This window comes from Herpailurus yagouaroundi, unplaced genomic scaffold, assembly GCF_014898765.1.
Source record: "Herpailurus yagouaroundi ecotype Mexico unplaced genomic scaffold, PumYag 203, whole genome shotgun sequence".
NCBI classification, from domain to species: domain Eukaryota; kingdom Metazoa; phylum Chordata; class Mammalia; order Carnivora; family Felidae; genus Herpailurus; species Herpailurus yagouaroundi.
Window position 1 is genome coordinate 2,314,023 of NW_024412434.1, and position 22,774 is coordinate 2,336,796.

The window sequence follows — 22,774 nt, forward strand, 5'->3', positions numbered from 1 at the left end:
TACCCTTAAGATACGGTATTCCAACACAGAAGTGTTTTTAGTCGGTTTTTCTGGTAGAAGAACTAGAGTCCTGCATTTCAGTGATGTTGAATGACAAGCTAATTTCCATACCAAAGGTTTAGATTTTTAAAGCCATCTTAGTTAAAAACATTTTTGAGGGTCTGTATCTAGATATATAATGTGTATATAACATTAATTTGCTTGGGAAAAACTTTACACGTAATGAAGCAATTCTTTAGTGAGCCTAATTTTATGCTTCTTAAAATGTGATTTTGTACTTTGTATTTCATATTCGTAGATGCCAACACTATTTGTGGAGTCAGTTTTGGAAGTACATGGTAAATTTGTTCAACTAATCAACACTGTTTTAAATGGTGATCAGCACTTTATGAGTGCATTGGATAAGGTAACTTTTTAATCTGTATATATAATTCTATTTAATCACTATTCTTTAGGCAGTTTCAGAATTTGAGCTTCTAACTGATTATGTGTATGACCTCTAATCTAGACAAAGTCAAAATTGAAATATAACTTTTCTTTTTTTCTTTTTCTTTTTCTTTTTTAATGTTTTTTATTTATTTTTTGAGAGAAAAAGAACAAACAGGGGAGGGGCAGAGAGAGGAGGGAACAGAGGATCCAAAGAGGGTTTTGCACTGACAGGTGACAGCAACAAGCCCATTGCGGGGCTTGAACTCATGGACTGCAAGATCATGACCTGAGCCAAAGTCAGACGCTCAACCGACAGAGCCACCCAGGCGACCCAAAATAAAACTTTTAGATTAATAACTGAGTGGTTAAATAAAATGTTTGAATTATATGGGAATTGAATTTCCCATGAGTATGCAATATAGGGGAAATTTTTAATAAACTAGTATCTTCAAAAATGCATGTGTAATTTTAATATTCTTTAGTAGTGATTTTTCCTTTAAATATAATACTTAGGCTACTATATTTGAAATATTTGAAATAACAATGATATTTGAAAGAAAAATAAATACGTTTTACAAACTTTTGGATTTTAGTATACCTTAAAGGAAACTTTGCTTACATAGCTATTGTAAGATTTTTTAAAATGTAGTCTTATTTTATCTGTGTTCAAATAGCAATAATGAGTTATAGAGAATATTTTCAGTAGGAACAATATATATAATTTTTATGTAGTTACCATGAGGAATAGAGTTAGAGAAATTTACCCTGTGTTAAATGTGAAAACAAGAACACTACCATCAGAATGCTGTGTTTTGTGTGAGGCACTCATTTTTGGATTTACAGATAATATTCTCTGTTGAACCATCTGCACTTTTCCCCTATTCCTGGGGACTGATTATTGGTCTGTTTTCTTATGTAGGCCCTTACATCAGTTGTAAATTACAGAGAACCCAAGTCTGTTTGCAAAGCACCTGAACTGGTAAGTTTGATGATTGCTTAAAAATAATCCTACAGAAAATCAGTATTAGAAAAAGAAAACTGAGGAGAACATCAAATTAATTTGCTTTTGTAGTCTCTTTCAGAAAAATAGATGAAATTAAATTATTAAAAATAAAAGTGATTGTATACATTGTGTATAATTTGGCATTTATTTAAGGAATGCAATTGGCCATATGCTGAAGCCTTTTTTGTTTTTAAGGAATAACTGAAGGAGAAAATATTCCATTTTACATTTGGGGTTTAAAATATGTTTGCTTTGAAATAATTTGCATTAGGGATTTTTTTTATCTGAACTCTAAAAAAAATTGATGGTAAGTTTTTGATAGCCTAAAAGAAAAGTACTTATTTAACATAATAAATTACAGAGCCTCTCAAAACTCATCTAGGTGTTCTTTTGAAACTTACATTATTTGTATCAATGCTTTATTGGTCACTACATGTTGATTAGATTTTTGGGTTGTTTCTACGTGTTTTTGTTTTTGTTGTTGTTGTTTTGGTTTTTACCTTAACACCTATATTTTAAGGTCATGTTCATGTTTTTAAAATAAAAGCTTTAGGATGCCAGAGACCCTGTCCATTGATCTTATTTTGTATTTTTGCCACCTTGCCTCCTTTGAGGCATGATATATACAGAAGGGCCCTTTCTAAAATTTACTGTCAATTTCTACTTCAGCTTGCCAAGTACTGTGACAACTTACTAAAGAAGTCAGCGAAGGGGATGACTGAGAATGAAGTAGAAGACAAACTCACGAGCTTCATCACTGTTTTCAAGTATATCGATGATAAAGATGTTTTTCAAAAGGTAAGTTATAAATAAGGAAGTTATATTTGTGTTTCAGTCTGCTTTGATTTAGTTTTGAACTTTAAATCATCAGAAAGGAAGTAATCTTTAAAAAAATTTTTTAATGTAGTTCTACGCAAGAATGCTGGCGAAGCGTTTAATTCACGGGTTATCTATGTCTATGGATTCTGAAGAAGCCATGATCAATAAATTAAAGGTAATTTAAGCCTGTGATCTAATAATGTCCTAAAAATTATTCCACTAGCACATAAATATATTTATTTGCAGCATTATATGTAGTAACGAAATCTTTCATCAATAGGTAATTGGTTAAAATGTAGAATGTATATTTGTGTGGTGGGATATGCAAATTCTGCATTGAAAGGACAAAATCCCTCTCTATATATTGGTATAAAATTATCCACAAGATATAAACAGTGTTAATTTTACAAAAGACTTGTATTACTTATAAATGAATACACCAAAATTATTCTTTTAAGTACAAGTTTTGGAGTACAGTTGAATTTCATTTTTCCTTTGTAAATATTTCTACATCATTTTAGCTTATGGACTGATGAGATAAGTAGTAGCTGGTTCTTATCCTGCGTTATTCAGTAGTTGATCATTTTCCTATATAGTAGACACAATATGATATGTGGTCCTTTTTAAATATATCAATAACTTTTTAAATTTTAAAAATGATGTTAACACAAAGCGTTTTGTATCCCAAGACTAGAGATCCAAATTTTCTGACCTGGAGATGACAGAGTTTTAAATAATTTCAAAGAGGTAGATTTCAGTAGATGGCACTAAAAATATGTCTAAATACCCTCCTTTTTAAATTGACTACTGGCTCAAATATCTCCAGTCATCTTTCATGTGTGTTTGATACTATATATAAACCTTAAAAGGTGTCTTACATATAGTGGACATTTTGTAGTGTTGAAATAGGACATATGAATTTATAGAAAAGTTTTTCTTTTAAAGGGAAATTTATTGTTTCATAAATATGTGTTCTCATTTATTCTGCATTTAAACAGAAAAAATTTTTTGAAAGGTTTTGTTTTGAATAGCTGCTTTAGATTATGAATAATATAGGCCTCTGGTGTAAATATACAAGCAGGATGTTTGACTGTAGACCTATCACATTCTTTTAATAATCAATGTGGTTTTTTATTTTTATTTTTAAAAACTGTTTCTTTTACAGCAAGCCTGTGGTTATGAGTTTACCAGCAAGCTTCATCGGATGTATACAGATATGAGTGTCAGTGCTGATCTCAACAATAAGTTCAACAATTTTATCAAAAATCAAGACACAGTAATAGATTTGGGAATTAGTTTTCAAATATATGTTCTACAGGTATGACTAACCATTTCAAAAACTCTGATACAAAGGATTAATAATGGATGCCTGATTACATTTCTTTCAGTCAGTGGATGCTATCTTCTAAAGTTACATGTTATATTGATTTGGAATGAAATATGTCATGATAGAAATGTTGATGGGCTTTATCAACATTTTAAGGGAGATAAAAAAAAGGGGGGGCTTTAGTTGCTTAAATCATTTTAAAAATATTTACTTTTAAGTTAGATATTTATTTGTTTAACTTTTTTCCTTGTAGGCTGGTGCATGGCCTCTTACTCAGGCTCCTTCATCTACATTTGCAATTCCCCAGGAATTGGAAAAAAGTGTACAGATGGTAAGTTTGCAGAAAATATATTAGAAGACCAAAGAAATTTTAATAATTGTCTTCACGTTATATTTAAATATTTTTACAAAGCCTTGAGGGCTCATGTGATATAAAAGTATATTCACAAATTATAGTTAGTCTGCCTTGTAGGAAAAATGTAAATTATTGTGGTTCCTAATATTAAAACTAAAATGCTAAGGCAGTGCCTTGGTTGCTCAGTCAGTTAAATACTAAGTTGGCTAAATGCTAAGGGGTTGCTAGGGTGGCCAAGTCAGACTCTTAATTTTGGCTTAGGTCATGATCTCAAGGTTAGTGAGACTGAGCCCCATGTCAGGCTCTGCACTAACAGCACAGAGCCTGATTGGAATTCTCTCTCTCCCTCTCTTTTTGCCCCGCCTCTTCTCATTTTCTCTGTCTCTCTGTCTCTCTCTTGCTCTCTCAAGGTAAATAAACTAAAAAAAAAAAAACTAAAATGCTAAGTGTGTCATCCAGTTCTTGGTCAAGTGTGCCTCATTTTTATTAAATCTGTTATCTGCTCTTAAGCAGTTTTAAGTTACAGAAATTTTCATATTAGAAGACAGCTTAGAACACAATACTTAAAATGATCATTTTCTAATTTTTCATTCAGTTTTGGAGCCATTTTTGAGCCTCCACATTTTTTTTTAACGTTTATTTATTTTTGAGACAAGGAGAGACAGAGCATGAACGGGGGAGGGTCAGAGAGAGAGGGAGACACAGAATCTGAAACAGGCTCCAGGCTCTGAGCTGTCAGCACAGAGCCCGACGTGGGGCTCGAACTCATGGACTGCGAGATCATGACCTGAGCCGAAGTCGGCCGCTTAACCGACTGAGCCACCCAGGTGCCCGAGCCTCCACATTTATTCCCTGTGATAGTTATTTTTATTTCTGGACTGTGATTTAGGTAAATATATGGAATGTGAAATAACCTAGAAAAAGTGCTTTAAAGTGCAACTGTAAATAAACCTTACAATGCTTACCAAAAAGCTTTTAAAAAGACTGTAGAGACTGTATCTTTACAGCTTTATTGAGCTATAATTCGTATAATGTATGTCTTAGCCTGTTCAGGCTGCTCTAACTAACAAAAGACCACAGCCTGGGTGGCTTATAAACAACAGAAATTTATTTCTCACCGTTCTGGACGCTGGAAACCTAAGAATAGGGTGCCGGCGTGATTGGGTGAGGGCCATGTTCAGGCCACAGACTTCTTGTGTCCTCACATGGTAGAAGGCGCTAAGGAGCTCTGTGAGGTCTCTCTTCTATTAGCACTAATCCTGTTCCTGAGGGTTCCATACTTATGATCCAAGCACCTCCCAGAGGCCTCATCTCCTAATACCATCACATTGGGCATTAGGATTTTAGCATAGGAATTTGGGAGGGACACAGATGTTCAAATCATAGCACTATACAATTCACCCATTTAACATGTACAATTTCAGTGGTTTTTAGTATATTCACAGTTGTGCAACCATCACACAATCCATTTTAAAACATTTTTATTACCCCAAAATCACCCCTCCAAAACCCCCTACCCATTTGTAGTCATTCCTCATTTTTCCTTAACTCCCTTCACCACTCCACTCATCCCGAAGCAGTCTACTTTCTTTCTCTATAGATTTGCCTATTCTGGACATCTCATACAGAGTCATATCATTTGTGACTGACTTCATTCACTCAGCATAATGTCAAGGTTCATCCCATGTTATAACATGTATCAGTAGTTAATTCCTTTTTATTGCCAAATAATATTCTCTTGTATGGATGTACCACATATGTGTCCGTTCATCAGTTGATGGACATTTGGGTGGTTTCCGCCTTTTTAATATATGCATAATGCTGCTGTGAACATTTGTGTACAAGTTTTTTAGTGGACATGTTTTCATTTCTCTTGCAGCTAACCCTTTTTGATTTACTAACTCACCAAAAGAGGTTTCTTATTTCTTGACTGATTAGAAGTTTGGGTAGCATTTTTTTCTAGAGAAATCTTCATTATTGTTTATAGTCCCTTATTTGGACACTAATTTGAAGTTGTTCATGAACCAGTGGGTTATGCATACGTTATGAAGTTAAAAATGAAAATGGTATTTCATTACACTATTCCCTAGAGATATATGTAATGGATATTTTGAGTCATGTTTTAAAGTAAGTATGTTTTTTGTTTCTTTCAAAATAAGCATTATAAATAAAATAACAGTACAGGCTTTGGAATCATAGTTTTTTATTTTATATTCCTATCCTGCTATTTACTATGTATGCTCTGTGACTTTGGGCACATAACTTTCTAATATTTTAACTGATAAGAGGACTACCTCAGAGTGCTGATACAAAGATAAAATGAGATCATGTAAAGCGCTTAGCCTGGTGTATAATAAGTACTCAATAAATGGTAGCTAATATAGAAGAAATAACAGTTATAGTAGTAATGGTAATAGCAGAGTTAGAGTAGTGTAACCAACCAGGTAGATTTCAAGATACTAGGCATAAGGTAGGCTTTCAAAATAGGAGTTGAACTTAGGGACTTCTTGCATCTTCCTTAGAAAGGCATGGTGGCACAACCATCTTAGAAACTACATGAAGAAAAGCATTCATTTGGGTGGGCATAGTGTGAGCCCAGGTTAGTACGGATTTTGCAAAAAGGATAGATGCAAGCTAGGAGTAGGGGTGGGGTAGCCAGGTAAAGCATTTTGATGTATTTGTGATCTGGCAAGTGGAAGAAAATTAACCTCTCATCTTTGACAGTATTAAAACTTACTTCTTAAGGGCCCAAATGTTTGAATCACAATTAAGGCAGAGAACAGGTGCTGCCACAAATAGTTTCCTTTTAACTTTATGTTGTTTTTTTTCTCTCCTCTTGAAATAATCATTTTCCAACATCAGGTTTTTAAACGCTTCAGCCTTTATTAATGTATAACTTTTATCAGGTTTCACTTTCCTCACTTATAAACAGCGGGTTTTTTTTTCTGACTATTTATGATTCCAAGAATATTGTCCTCTCCATTTGGATTTTCGCTAATTACCAGTAGAGGGAGTTTGTCCTCCTATTTTTTTCCTAGTAAATCCAAGGGTTCAGTTACATAGGAATGAAAATCCATCTGTGTACTTAACAGTGTACATTTTTACATGTAAATAATTCATCTTGCCTTAGTGATCTTTTCTATATTTTACATCTTAAAATATGTAGTTATTTTACAAAAAATTTACTTTCATTTTACACATGTGAATCTTAAAACTATAGAAATTAAACTTTAATTAAAAATAATTTATTTTGGGGGTGCCTGGGTGGCTCAGTCGGTTAAGCGTCTGACTTCGGCTCAGGTCATGATCTCGCGATCCGAGTTCAAGCCCCGCATCGGGCTCTGTGCTGACTGCTCAGAGCCTGGAGTCTGTTTCAGATTCTGTGTCTCCCTCTCTCTCTGACCCTCCCCTGTTCATGCTCTGTCTCTCTCTGTCTCAAAAATAAATAAACGTTAAAAAACTAAAACAATAAAAAATAATTTATTTTTGCATATTAGACCATTAACTCTTGTTATATTTCCTTTGTACGTGGTCCAGAAATCTGAATAATACTGAAGAAATATAAAGTAATCTGTATTAATTCAGCTCTCTATTAGAAGTGAATAGGAATTATTCATTTTTAAGGCCTCTTGAGTTCTAATTAATACCCTCAAACGGCATTTAAAAGATGCTGTCCTGGCCTGTTACTGATTTTAAAATTAGAAGTTGAGGCAAGACATATTTTTTACTACTAAACTTTGGTAACATAATTGTTTAATGATATAATGAAGCAAAGTTTTATAGCTTTTATCTTTGAATACCAGATGAATATTATAGTATTTCCATTTGGAACTGAGACTTTTTGTTCTTGATGATTTACAGAAATGAAAATCTTTATAATCAGATTTTAAATTTAAGGTAAAAGAATGTTTTCTGTTGATGTATCTATATCATTATCAATAAAACTTGACTGATAGATCTAGGAGTATAAAGAGGCAAGGCATGTGCCTTCAGAGCTTGGAATATACATCCTGGAGCTAGTTTTGCACTTAAATAATTTATAAAGAGCATTTTAAAGTTTGATTTTCGTGATTTCAAAATGTTTTATTTTGCTTTTGTCCACAAATTCATTGTAAATTATTCATCATAAAATTATGAGTTAGGTAGTAGTAATTGAATTTATTGACACCCCTGGAGATGATTAGTCAAAGCCCGCTTCTAGGATTCTTTGATGACATTATTTTGACTTTTCTCTTTGTCTAGATTAGAACCAAGCAGAAAATCTTAAGTATTTTAGGTGCCAGGCATTTCCTATTTATCATGCTATTGGAGGGAAAGCGTGCTGAACAAGTTTTAGCTTCCCAGGACCAGGCAAACTTGGAATAAACTGCTGAAAAGAATTCACTAATTCTCTTGGCTGACAGCTATAAACTTCTGCTGTAAAGAGTGAAAGTATGCAGCTGGCAGGTCAAACGTTGGTGATTGCTTTATTGAAACTTTGTTTTGGGAATAAAAAAGGTTAAGTTTGATATACAGATAAAAGCTTTAGGTGTAACTATTACCTGTGGCACATCATGGCTGAAAGTATGTCCATAATTCTGAATTGTGACATGATGCGTTTATTTTTTAGTGTTATAATGAAATTGAGGTTTGTTTTTTTTACATTTCAGCATTGTTTTCTCACTATAAATTATGTACTGGCTCTTTAAAAGGTACTTTTTGGATTGATGTCCTACAATTATACATTCAGTTCAAGGAAGATTTTTTTTAATTTTCAAAGCTACAATAATAGCATGTTAATTTTTTTATAATAATATCAACAAAAGAAGATACAAAGATGAGTACCTTGAAACTTTGTTTGTATTTGTGTTTGACTGGATGTAAAGTTAAATTGTAGATGTCACCTTATAGGTAACCACAGAAATATTAATCAACCTGTCACTTTAGCAAGGGTATATATGTTGGCAAATAGGAGATTAGAAATGAAGGTATGATTTCCATTTTCATATTGGAAATATATGATGATGTTTTTGGTCTGTAGTTTGTATTTGTAAAGTCCAAATGGCTATCATTCCAAACTCAAAATGAATCATTGGCTATGTCATTTCTGAATTTATACAAATAGTCAACTGTACAGGGCTGTGGTTTAGTGGAGAGAATCCTGGACAAAGTTGTAAGTGAAAAGAGCTGGACTAATAATTGTAAGATCTTGGTCAGGGACTTGCCATGGATATGTTTTCTCATCTATACAATGAGTAAGTATACCAGATGGGTTATAATGTCTTTTCTAACATGAACATTTTTTTTTACTTTTTCAATGTAGTAATAGCTAGGTAGTTATGTTATAGTAGCTGAAATTAACTTGATTTTTTTCTTTTTCTACAGTTTGAATTATTTTACAGCCAGCATTTTAGTGGAAGGAAACTTACATGGTTACATTATCTCTGTACAGGTAAAATGCATTTAATTATATCTAGTGTAGTGAAATTTACCTGATATAATTATGTTAATAATTTAATGGAAGAGATTTCTTACAGCTTAATGATAGTTTTGTTTTTTTTGTTTTATTTTTTTCTAATAATAGTTTTTAACCTCTTTTCCTCTATTTGCCTTGCTGGTTATCATTAAAGCAACTAATAATGAAGTTCATGTGCAGCACTTTTTAATAGTATAAGTATAAAATTATGCTGTTTTTATTACTGCTTGGTAAGAAAATGTCTGAATTTTATAATGGTTTCTTACATTTCTGTAACAAAGCACTTTATATAGACAGTAGAAATTTTATTTAGAAACCAAGACTTGACAGGTCAGATACTCTTAAAAAAAACCTATTTTCTCTAAATATGTCAAATGTCCTCAGAAATTTCATTAAACATTGTAGGATCATAAGGAGATCCAAGCATTTGATTTTTCTTTTTGGTGCTATAGTGAACTGCAATAGTAAATACTTTTTCCAGAGTGTCCCAATTCATTTCCAGTAGTTTTTAATTTTAGAAAAGTTAAGTCAGAATCTGGTCCTTTGCTTCTTTCTGGAACAGTGGGGTCCACTTATTTGACAATAGGATTCATAACTGAATGACTGTAGACTGTGTGCAGTTGCTCTGAGTTGCCTGAAGATGTTAGCCAAAGCAAACACTCAAAAATTTCTCTACTTTTGCTAAAGCTCTGCTTTGAAAAGTTCATTGAGTCAACTTTCTCTTTCTATAAGAAGGAAAAGGTATCTCTGTTAAGGGTGTATCTCTTAGAAATGGTATAAGAAAATTTGATCAATCAGGTGCCATAACCTTTATTAGGAAATTCTATTCACTCACTTAAGAAAAATTTCTCTTACCATTTATTTGACTAATTTATATTTGGAATATGATGTCTCATTGTTAGTAATACATATTAGTACATAATCAGTACACGATAAAACATACTTACACAAGTTTAACTTTATTGAACAAGTTGGACATCTACATTTTTTCAGCAGTTTGTGAAATAAATGATTAAAAAAAATTTTTTTTTTTAATTTTTTTTTTTTTCAACGTTTATTTATTTTGGGGGAACAGAGAGACAGAGCATGAATGGGGGAGGGGCAGAGAGAGAGGGAGACACAGAATCGGAAACAGGCTCCAGGCTCCGAGCCATCAGCCCAGAGCCCGACGCGGGGCTCGAACTCACGGACCGCGAGATCGTGACCTGGCTGAAGTCGGACGCTCAACCGACTGCGCCACCCAGGCGCCCCCAAAAAAAATTTTTTTAATGTTAGTTATTTTTGAGAGAGGCTAAGCGTGAGTAGGGGAGGGGCAGAGAGAGAGGGAGACACAGAATCCGAAGCAGGCTCCAGGCTCCAAGCTGTCAGCACAGAGCCCGAAGCAGGACTCAAAACTCACAAACCACGAGATCATGACCTGAGCCGAAGTCAGATGCTTAACTGACTGAGCCACCCAGGCGCCCCAGAAATGATATTTAATAAGTGGTCAATTTGCACTTGACCTTTAATTTTATATCTGTTATGAATTTTTTCTATTCTCATTTAGTAAATATAATGGGTTTTAAGAAAAAACATGCTCAACCAGTGTTTTAGATAACTAAAAGAACTAATATATCTTAATGTACTTGAATTTAATTTATTTTTGATATCCATGAATATCTGTCTTGGGGAGTTTAAACTCTCTTTGTTTTTCTCATTACCTCAGCAGTAATCAACCTCCTAAAGTATTTTAATGAGGGGCTCACTTTTTTGGTGTTCAGCAACTTAATTGTAATAGAAATAAAGAAAAAAATGACGTAGTTTTTGCTCTTGGAATTTGACCTGAAAACTGTTACTGATGACACCTACATAGGAAAGAGAACAACATTCCTTTTCTGTTTTTGAACATACAGAATTCCAAAGCTGGTCCATGATAACCAGATTTTTGGAGCTCATTTGTTTGTTTTTGTCTTGTTTCAATGTTGTGTATATGTGTCTTCATTAGAGTCAAATAGTTTATTCCTTGGAAAAGATATTGTTAACCTTGTAAATTCGTTTTTGTTTTGAATCACTGAAAGCACTGAAAATACCTGTGATCTATCAGTGAAACTATTGGGTAAATTTTATTTTGGTTTTGTTTCTCATTTATTCATTTACTCTTTAGCAAAAGTTGTCAAACACCATCTGTCTTTAAGATGCTTGTTCTGTGGTTCCCACATTTGTCATAAGGTTCCAGGGCTCCTTTAAAACATTGGCTCTCATTCTAGACTAAGAGTTTTGTTTCTTGAGAACCCCTATTACTCATACCTTTACATATAATCAAAATTATTCTTTCCTAATCCATTTGTACATTATTCCAGGTATTATTTGTATTGTAATCCAAGAGTCTTTACAAATGGTTGGAGATGGGGTATAAAGTGATATTTGGAGAAACTTAAAATCAGGAGATGTCAGGTTATTAGCCTATTAAGTCTATGACCTTGAGCAAATTACTTAACTTCTCTGAGCCTATTCCCTCATCTTTCACTTTGAAAATTTCATTTATAACCCAGAGAACATCTTTGTCCCAAGTACTTCTGTATGCCAAGTACAGATAAAATACAGAGCCTCAGCCCTCAAAAAGCTCACATCTAATGGGAGGATAGACAAGTAAATAATTATGGTAAATGTTTTGAATGTTGTAATAGGTGAGCCCAGGGTTTTAGTTTCCCATAGATTGGTGGTAGCAAATAGCTCCTGGTGAAGGAAACCTTCTGAGTAAATAACATCTAAACTTGGTTTTCAAGGATGAATAGGACTTAGCCAAGATAGGCAAAGAAGAATGTTGAGAGCATATTACAAACAGAGGTAAGAATTTTAAGAAGTAAGCAATCTATGCTATCAGGTGTGACAGAGATACTGAATGAGAGAAAGATAAAAATTCCATTGGATTTATGACTAGGACACTGGGTAGAATTATTCTGAGAGAACAACTAGATGAAGAAATGACAAATACAGAACCTAGAAACTTACACTGGATATAAATAAATTTTATTTATGGCACATCAAGATTTTATAGGAATCCCAAGTCAGCTGCTGAGAGATAAGTTGAGAAATAAATTCAAGGGAAGTAACACTTCATTGGTTAATACATAGCTATGTAGATAATACATAAATAATACATATAATTAGATTATATAAGCAATTAATGAACTATAAGTCATATAAGTATTGATTATTTGCCAAAATCTAATCTGGCAAATTTGCCAAAATCAAAATCCCATCATATTGCACATACCTTAAAAGGTAATGATCCTATCCTTGACTGAATTCTCTTTCATTATTGATTTCAAATACTTTGACAGTTAAAATTGTGAGGGATTTTAATATTACCTAATGTCCAGTCCATATTTAGATTTCCTTGGTTGTCCCCAAAGAGACCTTAATGCCTGTTTTAATGTAATCAGAGGTCACTGATTGCATTTGGTTATTGTGTCTTCCTACTTCCTTTCCCTACCACCTCTTCCTTAACCCCCTTTAGCCCTCTTGATATACATTTTTGAAAAGACCAGACAGTGTTTTGGATTTGTCACATTATTGTGATGTATTTGATTTGTTTTCTATTCCCTATACTTTCTGTAAATTAGTATTTCTGAAATTAGGTTCAAAAGTTTGATTTTATTCAAATTATATTGTCGGCAAGAATACTTCTTAGGCAGCTCTATATACTTCATAATGCACCAGAAGGCTTATAATATCAGGTTATCCCACTATTAGAGACTCTAATGTTGGACACCTGGTTAAGGTGGTGACCACCACATAGCTTCATTGTAAAGATACTCTTTTCCCTTTTCAATTAACAGGTGATCTGAGGGGAGATACCTAGGTCCCATATGAATACCCTTTTTCAGGAACAGCTCTATCTAATGGTTTTGGCACCCACGGATGATCATGGCTTGAATCAGTTATTTCATTACTGATTGCAAATTGGCGATACTCTATCACTCATTCAGCATTTAGTAGCTGACATTCTTCTGTAAAGAAAAGCTTTCCCTTAGAGACTAAGGAGCCGACAGGTAATGGGAAAGTAACTTGGATGAAACTATTAAGAGAGTTCTGCCCACTCGTTAACTTCCTGTAGTTGTAAATACCTCTTGAGTTATGGTTGGCTTATTTTTTCAAAGTATGTGCGTATCAGAATGTTTTGTTCTAGTTTGAAGTTTCATCAAGTTTGCCAGCCTGTTCTGTAGGTAAAATGACCTCGTTTGTATCTTCTGTTTCTGTTTATGGCAGTAATTAAATGAATCGTCCAAATTTGGGATTTCCTACCCTGCCCCACATATTCCCTCTACGCTTTTCCCATTTTTTTTCTTCTGTGAGCTAATGAGTACTGTGGTACTTTTCAGTGGTACTGAAAAGGTGTCAAGAGGCCCATGTGCCCCTAATGCTGACAACTAAAAAATAGCAGGGGAAAAAAAAAGTATTACAAAACTAGTTTTCCTCTTATTAAATGTTGCAGAATGAACTTAATAATAAATGCTACATTGACCCTTTGTTTACATTGACCCTTTCCTTGCATTGTCTCTTAATGTTCCTTGGGTTCTGGTGGTGATGAAAGACTGCTTGGTGTGGCAGGAGATGCATTCTGTGTCCAAACCCATGGCAGCGTGTTATAGCATCCATAAAGTGTCGCCTGAGGTCCCACTTCATCATCTGCATGTTTGATGCATTACTTCGTACTTGTTTCTGACATGATTGAAACAGTCATTATACAAATTATGTACAGTTTATGTGATATCTTGCTTCTCACCATATTTCCCAAATTTAAATGTTGAGGTGAGAGTCCTTAAAGTATTTTTGGTACTGATTGTTGGCAGGACACTCCTAATGTTAACTTTTTACTTAAACTCTGTTAAGCCCTCCTTTCATGAAAATTCAGAGATAAGGCATATTTTTCTTTAGGTGTTTCTAAATATCTGAATAACAGTTATTTTTGAAATAGGTTGAAGCACAATAAAAATTGGAATAGGCATCTGCATGATAATCAGTGGCAGAATTGACTTGATATCCTTTAAATTTTTTAATTACATAATGAATAAATAAGCACAATATCTTGATCAGAGATCCTAATTACCACTCACAGGGAGAATGTAGCCTCTGGGGTAAGTTCATGTGAAATATAGCCTCCTTGAGTATAATGTAGAGCTTTAAAACCAGATCTTGTAATGGTTTTAGTTTATAATCCATTAATAGTCGAATAATTCAGGGTGTGTAAGAGACAGAGAGAAATACAGCCACTAAACCACAGCTTTATGCTTTATGTCCTAAAGGAAATTGTTGGTTGACCTGCGTTAACTTTACATGTTATAGAGTGCATACATGTTTGTCATACAGTTTATTATAAACTTTTCAGTGCACTGCCTCCCTGGGGTGTTGCAGAACTTCAGTGAGCCTAAACCCGCTGTATCCTTTATAGCTTTCCAGAGTAGTGTAGTATCTAGAACTTGTTTATTCTATCAACTATTTCATCAAAATAATGTATCTTTTTGTCTCTTTTTCATTTGTTTGCCCCTAGAAAGTTACTGAGAAGAAAAATGTTTGTTTATGAGACAAAATAGCATTGTTAAATTTTGGCAGAAACTGCAGGTTAGAGCCACAGGAGAAGCATCTCCCGTGTGCTTGTAGACCTCCCTCTGTGCTTGAACCTTGCCAGATAGACACCCCTGAGGCAGTTACTGGTAGCAGGCTGTCATTCTCTCCTTTTGTCCATTTCTCCTCCTACCCTCACCTCCTGTTACTGCTTTTTTTCATGCCTAAGTCTTAGCTTTCCTATTAACTTTTAGAGACATTGTTACCTGCTGGTAGAGGTATTTTAGTTTAATTGTGATTTATACTGCCTACTCAAAACTAACAGCCCTCCCTCCACCCCCCAGACAAACAAAATGATTACATTGCTGGCAAGAATGGCTTTATAACAATTTAATAAGTCCTTGGCTCATTCTTTCAGGAGAAAGTAGCTGAAATAAACAATTACTCAAGTAATTTTGAAATGTTTCTTTGATGATCAGTTTATTGTCACAATTTTGTTTTAATTGTAGGTGAAGTTAAAATGAACTATTTGGGCAAACCATATGTAGCCATGGTTACAACATACCAAATGGCAGTTCTTCTTGCCTTTAACAACAGTGAAACTGTCAGCTATAAAGAGCTTCAAGACAGCACTCAAATGAATGAAAAGGAACTGACAAAAACAATCAAATCATTACTTGATGTGAAAATGATTAACCATGATTCAGAAAAGGTATGGGGAATTTAAGCATTATAAACATTACAGCTTTTTCATGAGATGTTTGCAGTTTTTCAAGTAAGGTTATAATTGGCAATGTCCTTTGTACTTTGGAACACACTTGAGTGCGGAGCCAGCTGCATTACTGTAGGCTCCTCACAGCTGTGAGCTTGTGCAGTCACAGAGAAGTTGGTGACTGTGTGCCCTTTACAGTTTGATTATATTTGTCCTACACTGTGACAGTTTCCTGAAAATTGTGTAAGAATTGCCACTGAGTAGATTCTGGTTAATTGAGGTTAAAAACAGTAGCATATTGTAAATCTTTCTGTTTGTTTTTTTTTCCATGTGTTTAGTTGATATTTAATTACATGATTCTGTAATAAGAAATGACCATCTATTGATGTTTATTTGTGTGCATATTTAGTTTGTGTAACCATCCCAAATGCTCTCACTCTCCTGTTCCCTCATTCCAGGACTCAACTAATAACCACCATATATTTGTAATATCTGTCACAAGAAGAACAAGCCAGTAATCTACTTCTTTTCTTTATAGCTTTTTTTCCTAATAACAAGTTTTTGTTGTTGTTACAGTATATTTTAGACACTTAAATCGTTGTTTAAAAAGCAGATATGAGTTAAGAGTCCTATTTCAAATTGTGCCTATAAGAAAAAATTCTCATAAATTGTGTTTCATTTTTGTTTTGGTGAACTTAATAGCCTACAGTTTCTCTCATCAGTTCATTTAATCCGATGATATTTTGTAGCCTATGATTGGAGCAGCTTTAAATAGCATGTATTCTGAAAGTCAAATAAAGCTTTTCTTAATACTGAGAAATGATTAATTTTTCTGACTTCAGAATCTTAACAAAATATTAAATTCTTAATATTAAGATTTTAATTAATGCAATTAGTTATAATTTAAGCATGAATTTTTAAACTTAAAACTTAAAATTTTAAGTATAAATTTTTAGCTAAATTAAGTGCTTAAGAAGTTGTATAGTTTTCTAAAATGTATTATTTTTGCTGCCCAGGAGTGTTCAAAATAAATACAGATTGCTTATTCGCACATTAAATTTTAATTATGAATGCCATTCCTTAGCAGAACTTCTTAGGTTATTATTGAAGATGGTTCATTTGCCAAGTGCTTTTTGATCCTGCTGATGGAGAAAACTCACTATAGGACATGAGTGGCTTTCTTAAGCCTGATAGAGAAGTTGTGATTATAAAAATTGGTTTGACAACTTTCACTTGAGAAAAGGCCACTTGCTTCTGGCAGAGTGAATAAAACATGAATTGGAGGGTGAACTTCATCAGAACCACGCCAGAGTCACGTGTGCCACGGGAAACCAGTTGCTTCTGTAGTCCAGTTATTTATCATCGATATTTTGTTACTGCAGCACAAGACCATTGGTTGCTCACTTTTTCAAAATGGGGTGACAGTAGGTCATAAAAATTAAAATGTTAAATTCTGTTTAAGCCAATGAGCTTTGACCCTTTATCTAGTGGTAATATACATAATAGTTGGGCCATAAAATAGCTTATTTCTAAATGTTAAACAGATTAAAATTCAAGTGTAAAACTAGAAAAGAATTGTTTTTTGCTTTCTTTGACAGAAGACAGTTACTTTTCTCTTAAATGATCTTTGTAATGTAAAATGATGAGAGTTGAGTCTTCTTTGCTTGGCCATTTCATTTTAAGGCATATTATTTGCAGCAACTCCTATTTAATGATTTTAATTTTGATAAATATGAATGAATTATTTTTAATTATAGGAAGACATTGATGCAGAATCTTCATTTTCATTAAATATGAACTTTAGCAGTAAAAGAACAAAATTTAAAATTACTACATCGATGCAGAAAGACACCCCACAGGTAAGTGCTTTTTAATGTTGTTTCTCTTGGAAATATTTAAGCATTGGACTTCACAAGTGTAACTGAGAGAATGCAAAACTTTGCACATCAAAAGTAATAATGTGATGCATTTTTTTCTGGTTTATTCTCTGCATTTACTAACCTTACAAACAAACCCGCTGCCAGTATCTTAAATTATAAAAATAGTAATATAATGGGTATTTAAGGAAAAGGGTATTGTAGTATTGTCACATTTGCTTTTAGACAAAATGTGGAGCATTGCTTTGCATTCTTCACAAAAATTCCTACCTTGACTAGTGATATAATCTCTCACATTTTTCATTTGTAAAATAAAGAAAAGCTTTATAACACGTTTCTTTCAAAGAGAAGTTGAAAATGTTTCTAACTTTACATCCTGCCCCATGTCCAGTTAAAAGATAGGATGTCGGGCCCTCTCCAAGAACTTATTCCCCCATGGGAGACAGATGTTAGTTAACTATGACTAAATTTCAACACAAAAATGTTTGAGATCTCATTTTTCTCTGGGCTATTGAATAATAATTTATAATATGTGGGTTGTATTTTGTCTTTTTTTTTTTTTAACGTTTACTTATTTTTGAGACAGAGAGAGACAGAGCATGAATGGGGGAGGGTCAGAGAGAGGGAGACACAGAATCTGAAACAGGCTCCAGGCTCTGAGCTGTCAGCACAGAGCCCGATGCGGGGCTCGAACCCACGGACCGCGAGATCATGACCTGAGCCGAAGTCGGCCCCCCAACCGACTGAGCCACCCAGGCGCCCCTATATTTTGTCTTTTAAAAGCTGTTATGAGAGCCCTATTGTAGCATTGCCTGCTTCTATGCCTCACTCTACTGTGTTTCCTTGAGCTGTGTGGAGATAGGCCCTTTGTGGCCCATTCTTCCCTGCTTCTCTGCTTGAGCCAAATAGAATCTTTCACAGCTCTTCTCCTTGAGGCCAGTATGCACAGTTACTAAAGCATCTAAAAGCATGTATGTGGTATATAGTCTGTACTCCCCGACAGGACAGAAATTTGAAAATTATTGAAAATCTGAAAATCATTTAAATTCTCCTTTATTGCTTATTTACATTAAATACATTTTACAGTAGTGTTAATTTTTTTAATAACCTTCCAACTTTAACCCAAGAAATTATAAATAACTCACTGTAGATATTCCTTTGGTAATGGTTATGTGGTAATGGGCACATGTTAACTACATAATTTGATGCTCAGGATTGATTGGAAATTTATTTAAACTCAATGATAGAATGAATTATGAAAGGTTCAGTGACTAGTGTCTCATTTGCTCTTTTTTCCCCCCTGTGAAACAGGAAATGGAGCAGACTAGAAGTGCTGTAGATGAGGACCGGAAAATGTATCTCCAAGCTGCTATAGTTCGTATCATGAAAGCACGAAAAGTACTTCGGCATAATGCCCTTATTCAAGAGGTAAAAGGCGGGGAAGTCCTCAAGGCTTTTTGGGGCAAAGGGTATTATCAATGTATGGATTAGGAATGTTTCTTTGTAAACATGATACAGAAATAATATGATTCCCAAATAGCATAAAGAAATGTCTCATTACTTAATGAGAACAGTACTCACTTATAATTTCAGTTTTAAGTTCAGATTTCCCTTGGCTTAGATTTAGAGAGCTAAGTTCACCAGTATATTGAGCCTCCTGTCCAGTTATTGAAGGAAATTGACGATATCAAGTATTCATTCATTCCATAAATATAGGAGTGTCTACCATGTGATAGAGTGTTATGCACGTCATTAGGGATGCGGTGCAGAGCAACACAAGATATGGTTCCTGACTGTCTAATAGGGAAGAAATACATGACTGAAGTAGTATGCAAGCAAAAAATATAAAATTCCATTAACATGCACTGAGAAAGAGATACAGTACTGTGAGAGTGTACACGGAAGCATTGACTTAGGGGATTTGGGGGGAAGGTTTCTGGAGAAAGTATAAGTTCAGCAAGGACTTGAAAGTTTGGCAAGGGTGAAATGGAAGTTGGAGCATGTGTACGTGTATTTAGATAGATTAGTGTATAGTTTAATTTTGTTATGTGTGAAAATTATTAGATTTTGCTATATCTGTGTTTTGCACTTTAATTCCTTCACAACATAAACATTAGGCTTTTCCCCTATTTTACATAAAAATTTTTTGTCATCAAAATTGATTTAAATTGTTCCCTCTCTCCTTGTGTAATGCCCTCTGAGCTAAAACAGTTTAATACTGTTCATGGCATTCACTTGTTTGATGTATCATACCCATGCATTTAGGATGATTTTATTCAGTTTAATTAATATAATTCATAATTACTTTAAGCATACTTTTCCCGTATGGATTAGGTCTATTTGATGGAACCTCACTCAATGCATTGGAAGCACGTCATAGCCAATTAGTTAGTAATGATTTATAACTGACTGATTAGCAGTAGTTTGACACATCAATGTCTCTCTCCAACAGGTGATTAGCCAGTCAAGAGCTAGGTTTAATCCTAGTATCAGCATGATTAAGAAGTGTATTGAAGTTCTGATAGACAAACAGTACATCGAACGCAGCCAAGCGTCAGCAGATGAATACAGTTACGTAGCGTGATGTCGCTCTCCTCTAGTGTGGGTGTGAGAAGATCATTGCCATCACCATTTGGTGTGTTCCTGTGGGAAAAAGCAGGCCTGTGCCTCCATAATTTGGTCATTTGGCAGCCCCTGTTTTTCTGCTGTTTACAACATCACCAGTGCCACGTCATGAGCGTCAGAGAAAATGCCTAGAGATATTTCAAGCTCATGTCATTATGACATTTCTTAAAACTTTATTAAAAGAATGAGTGAAGTATTGCTGAAATGTGGAAATTTGGTTGGGTACCATGCTTTTTCTCCCCTTCACGTTTGCAGTTGATGTGTTTTTTTTTTTTAATGTATCTTAAAGGACATAAAATAAAAAACTTAAATATTGTAATATGACAGATAACCTAATAATTGTATCTACATTAAAATGACAAACATGATATTGCTGCTTGTCAAATAAAAAAAATAAAGAAATAGAATGCCTTTTTTATGTGGATGGAGCATCACACATAATAGTATAAATATAAATGTTCATGAGTCATCAAAGCAGCTAATGAAGCTTTAGTTGCATTTTTATCTGAATGGTTTAACTCGCTTTTTACTCCTACTTAAGTCCTACATGAAAAATGTCTAGATTATTGTTCTTGAATGCATAAAAATGCATTCAACATAAAGAATGTTTTATTTTTATGGACTGGAACTACATTGGATATGAGCATTTTCAATGTTGAGGATTTAATTCTATCAGGAGTTTCTGGTGATATGCTTACACCGCAGAAATAAAGGATGAGGAGAATATGTGGTGGCCTCAAGTCTGGATAGAAAGCGTTTCTCATCCAGAAGTTGTCTTTTATTTTCATAATACATTAATTCTAATGTAGACAAATACCCAGCTGTCTTACCTCTCCTTCTACCTTTCTCTGAGTTATAGGAGATCCTTTGATACCAGTGTATTCCTTCCATTCTCTTACCTGTGTATTACCCTTACACCCCTATACATTTTGATACTAAATTCACTCTCATAAGTCATAGGTGTGCTTAGCAATGCGTAACCTAAATACCTTTTTTTTTTGTCTGTATGGTGCATTACACCGGATGCCACTTATTATAGACATGAAATTCCACTATTTTGTTTATTATTTATGTTAACAGCAGTATTAGACTACTCCAGTCTATTATATTTATTACCCATCTATAAGCTGGAATATTTTAAAGGGTATCCCATGTGAATCATTTTACTTACAGTACTTTAGTTTGTATCTCTGACACAGATAAGATCTTTTTTAACAACAAAAACACAACTTTAATGACATTATTACACCTAACAAAAAATAATTACTTAATATCATCTAATATGTGGTCTTGTTGCAAAAATGGCTTCTGCATTTGGTTTGTTCGATTGCACTTTTTCTGACTCATGTCTCTTTAAGTGTTGGAAAAATCTAAGCTTATAACGACTTACTTATAAACTGTATCTCTCATTTTACCTTTCTTTCTAGAGAGGACGTAATGGCAAACCATACAATATTGTACATTCACTGTCAAAAAACAAACCTTGTTTTGATAACTTGTTGATAAAGTTTCCAAATTGACTCCTTTTTTCTTAAATATTTATAAATGTTAAATTAAGTCTTGGTATCTAAATTGTCAAGAAAATATATTGAAAAATGGACAAAATACTTGTGCTGAGGTCTGCAGAAGTGACTGCCAAGAGTTTTCTTCACATCTTTTTCTCATTTTACCAGAAAGGAAACATTAAAGATATACTCACGCATGAGGAGGAAGAGGCCAGATACACTTAACCAAGTCACCATCCAAGAGGGAGCAGCTTTCAGAATGAATTCTAGCACAGACCTTCTGCTGAGGAGAATGAAGGGAAGGCTGCAGTTTTGTCAAGTTAGGTCAGGCGCTTGAAATCATTACGAGCCTAGCGCACAGCCCAGAGCACTAACCTGACAGGCCCTGTGTACGGTACCTAGTGCTTGTGGGCAGAGGAGGTCAAAGCTACAAAAGGGGAAGAAGCGGAAGGAGAAGAAAGGGTTCTCTGTGCTTTATCTTGGAAAACAAAAATAATGTGAGCAAAACTTTCAGAGGTTCTTAAAAAATTATTATTAATACTGAGGTAGTTAATGTGTGAGTCAGTGATACATTTTCCAGCCAGACAGCATGCTGCTTTTGTTCACGTTCTGTCCTTCTCTTTGAAACCAGGTTTTTTTAATTGCTGCTGTAGTTTTATTCTAGGGGTTTAGTCTAAGATTTTATGACCGTTTGCTTTAATATAAACAAAGATATACTCTGGGGTTTGTGCTTTGCTTTATTTATAACGTACTACCTTTATAGGATTTTATAACCTGTATATGCTACAATGCTATAAAGTTCTGTTAATTTTTTTAACTTTTATTGAGTACAGACTGTGACTGGTGCTTCCTCATATGTTATTTTGTTTGACCTTCCGATAATCCTGTTAACCAGGCAATGCTCCTCTCTCATAGAAGAGGAAACCAAATGAAGAGTTTTCCAGGAGTCATTGTCAGGGACCGCAGAACCTGAATTTAAATCCTAGTCAAAATTGTGGACCTAATAAATACAGTCTCTCTCTTTCTCTTTCTCTCTCTCTCTCTCTCTCTATATATATAAAATAGCCTGTAAGATAGAAGTAACTTCATTTTATACGTAAAGAATAGTTTTTCCTGACTT

The 22,774-nt window shown here is 34.1% G+C and overlaps 1 protein-coding gene across 4 annotated transcripts in view; it reads left to right on the top strand.

Moving 5' to 3' along the window:
* Positions 1-22,471, top strand: part of CUL2 (cullin 2) — a 105,374-nt gene extending 82,903 nt beyond the window's left edge. For all 4 annotated transcript variants that reach the window (XM_040450962.1, XM_040450959.1, XM_040450961.1 and 1 more), the window contains 11 exons: positions 299-406; positions 1,349-1,408; positions 2,102-2,230; positions 2,340-2,426; positions 3,417-3,569; positions 3,832-3,909; positions 9,298-9,364; positions 15,445-15,647; positions 17,405-17,506; positions 18,836-18,952; positions 19,977-22,471. In XM_040450962.1, the coding sequence (XP_040306896.1) occupies positions 299-406; positions 1,349-1,408; positions 2,102-2,230; positions 2,340-2,426; positions 3,417-3,569; positions 3,832-3,909; positions 9,298-9,364; positions 15,445-15,647; positions 17,405-17,506; positions 18,836-18,952; positions 19,977-20,108 (1,236 nt within the window). In that variant the 3' untranslated portion in view covers positions 20,109-22,471. The remainder of the gene's footprint in view (positions 1-298; positions 407-1,348; positions 1,409-2,101; positions 2,231-2,339; positions 2,427-3,416; positions 3,570-3,831; positions 3,910-9,297; positions 9,365-15,444; positions 15,648-17,404; positions 17,507-18,835; positions 18,953-19,976) is intronic.
* The last annotated feature ends 303 nt before the right edge of the window (positions 22,472-22,774 follow it).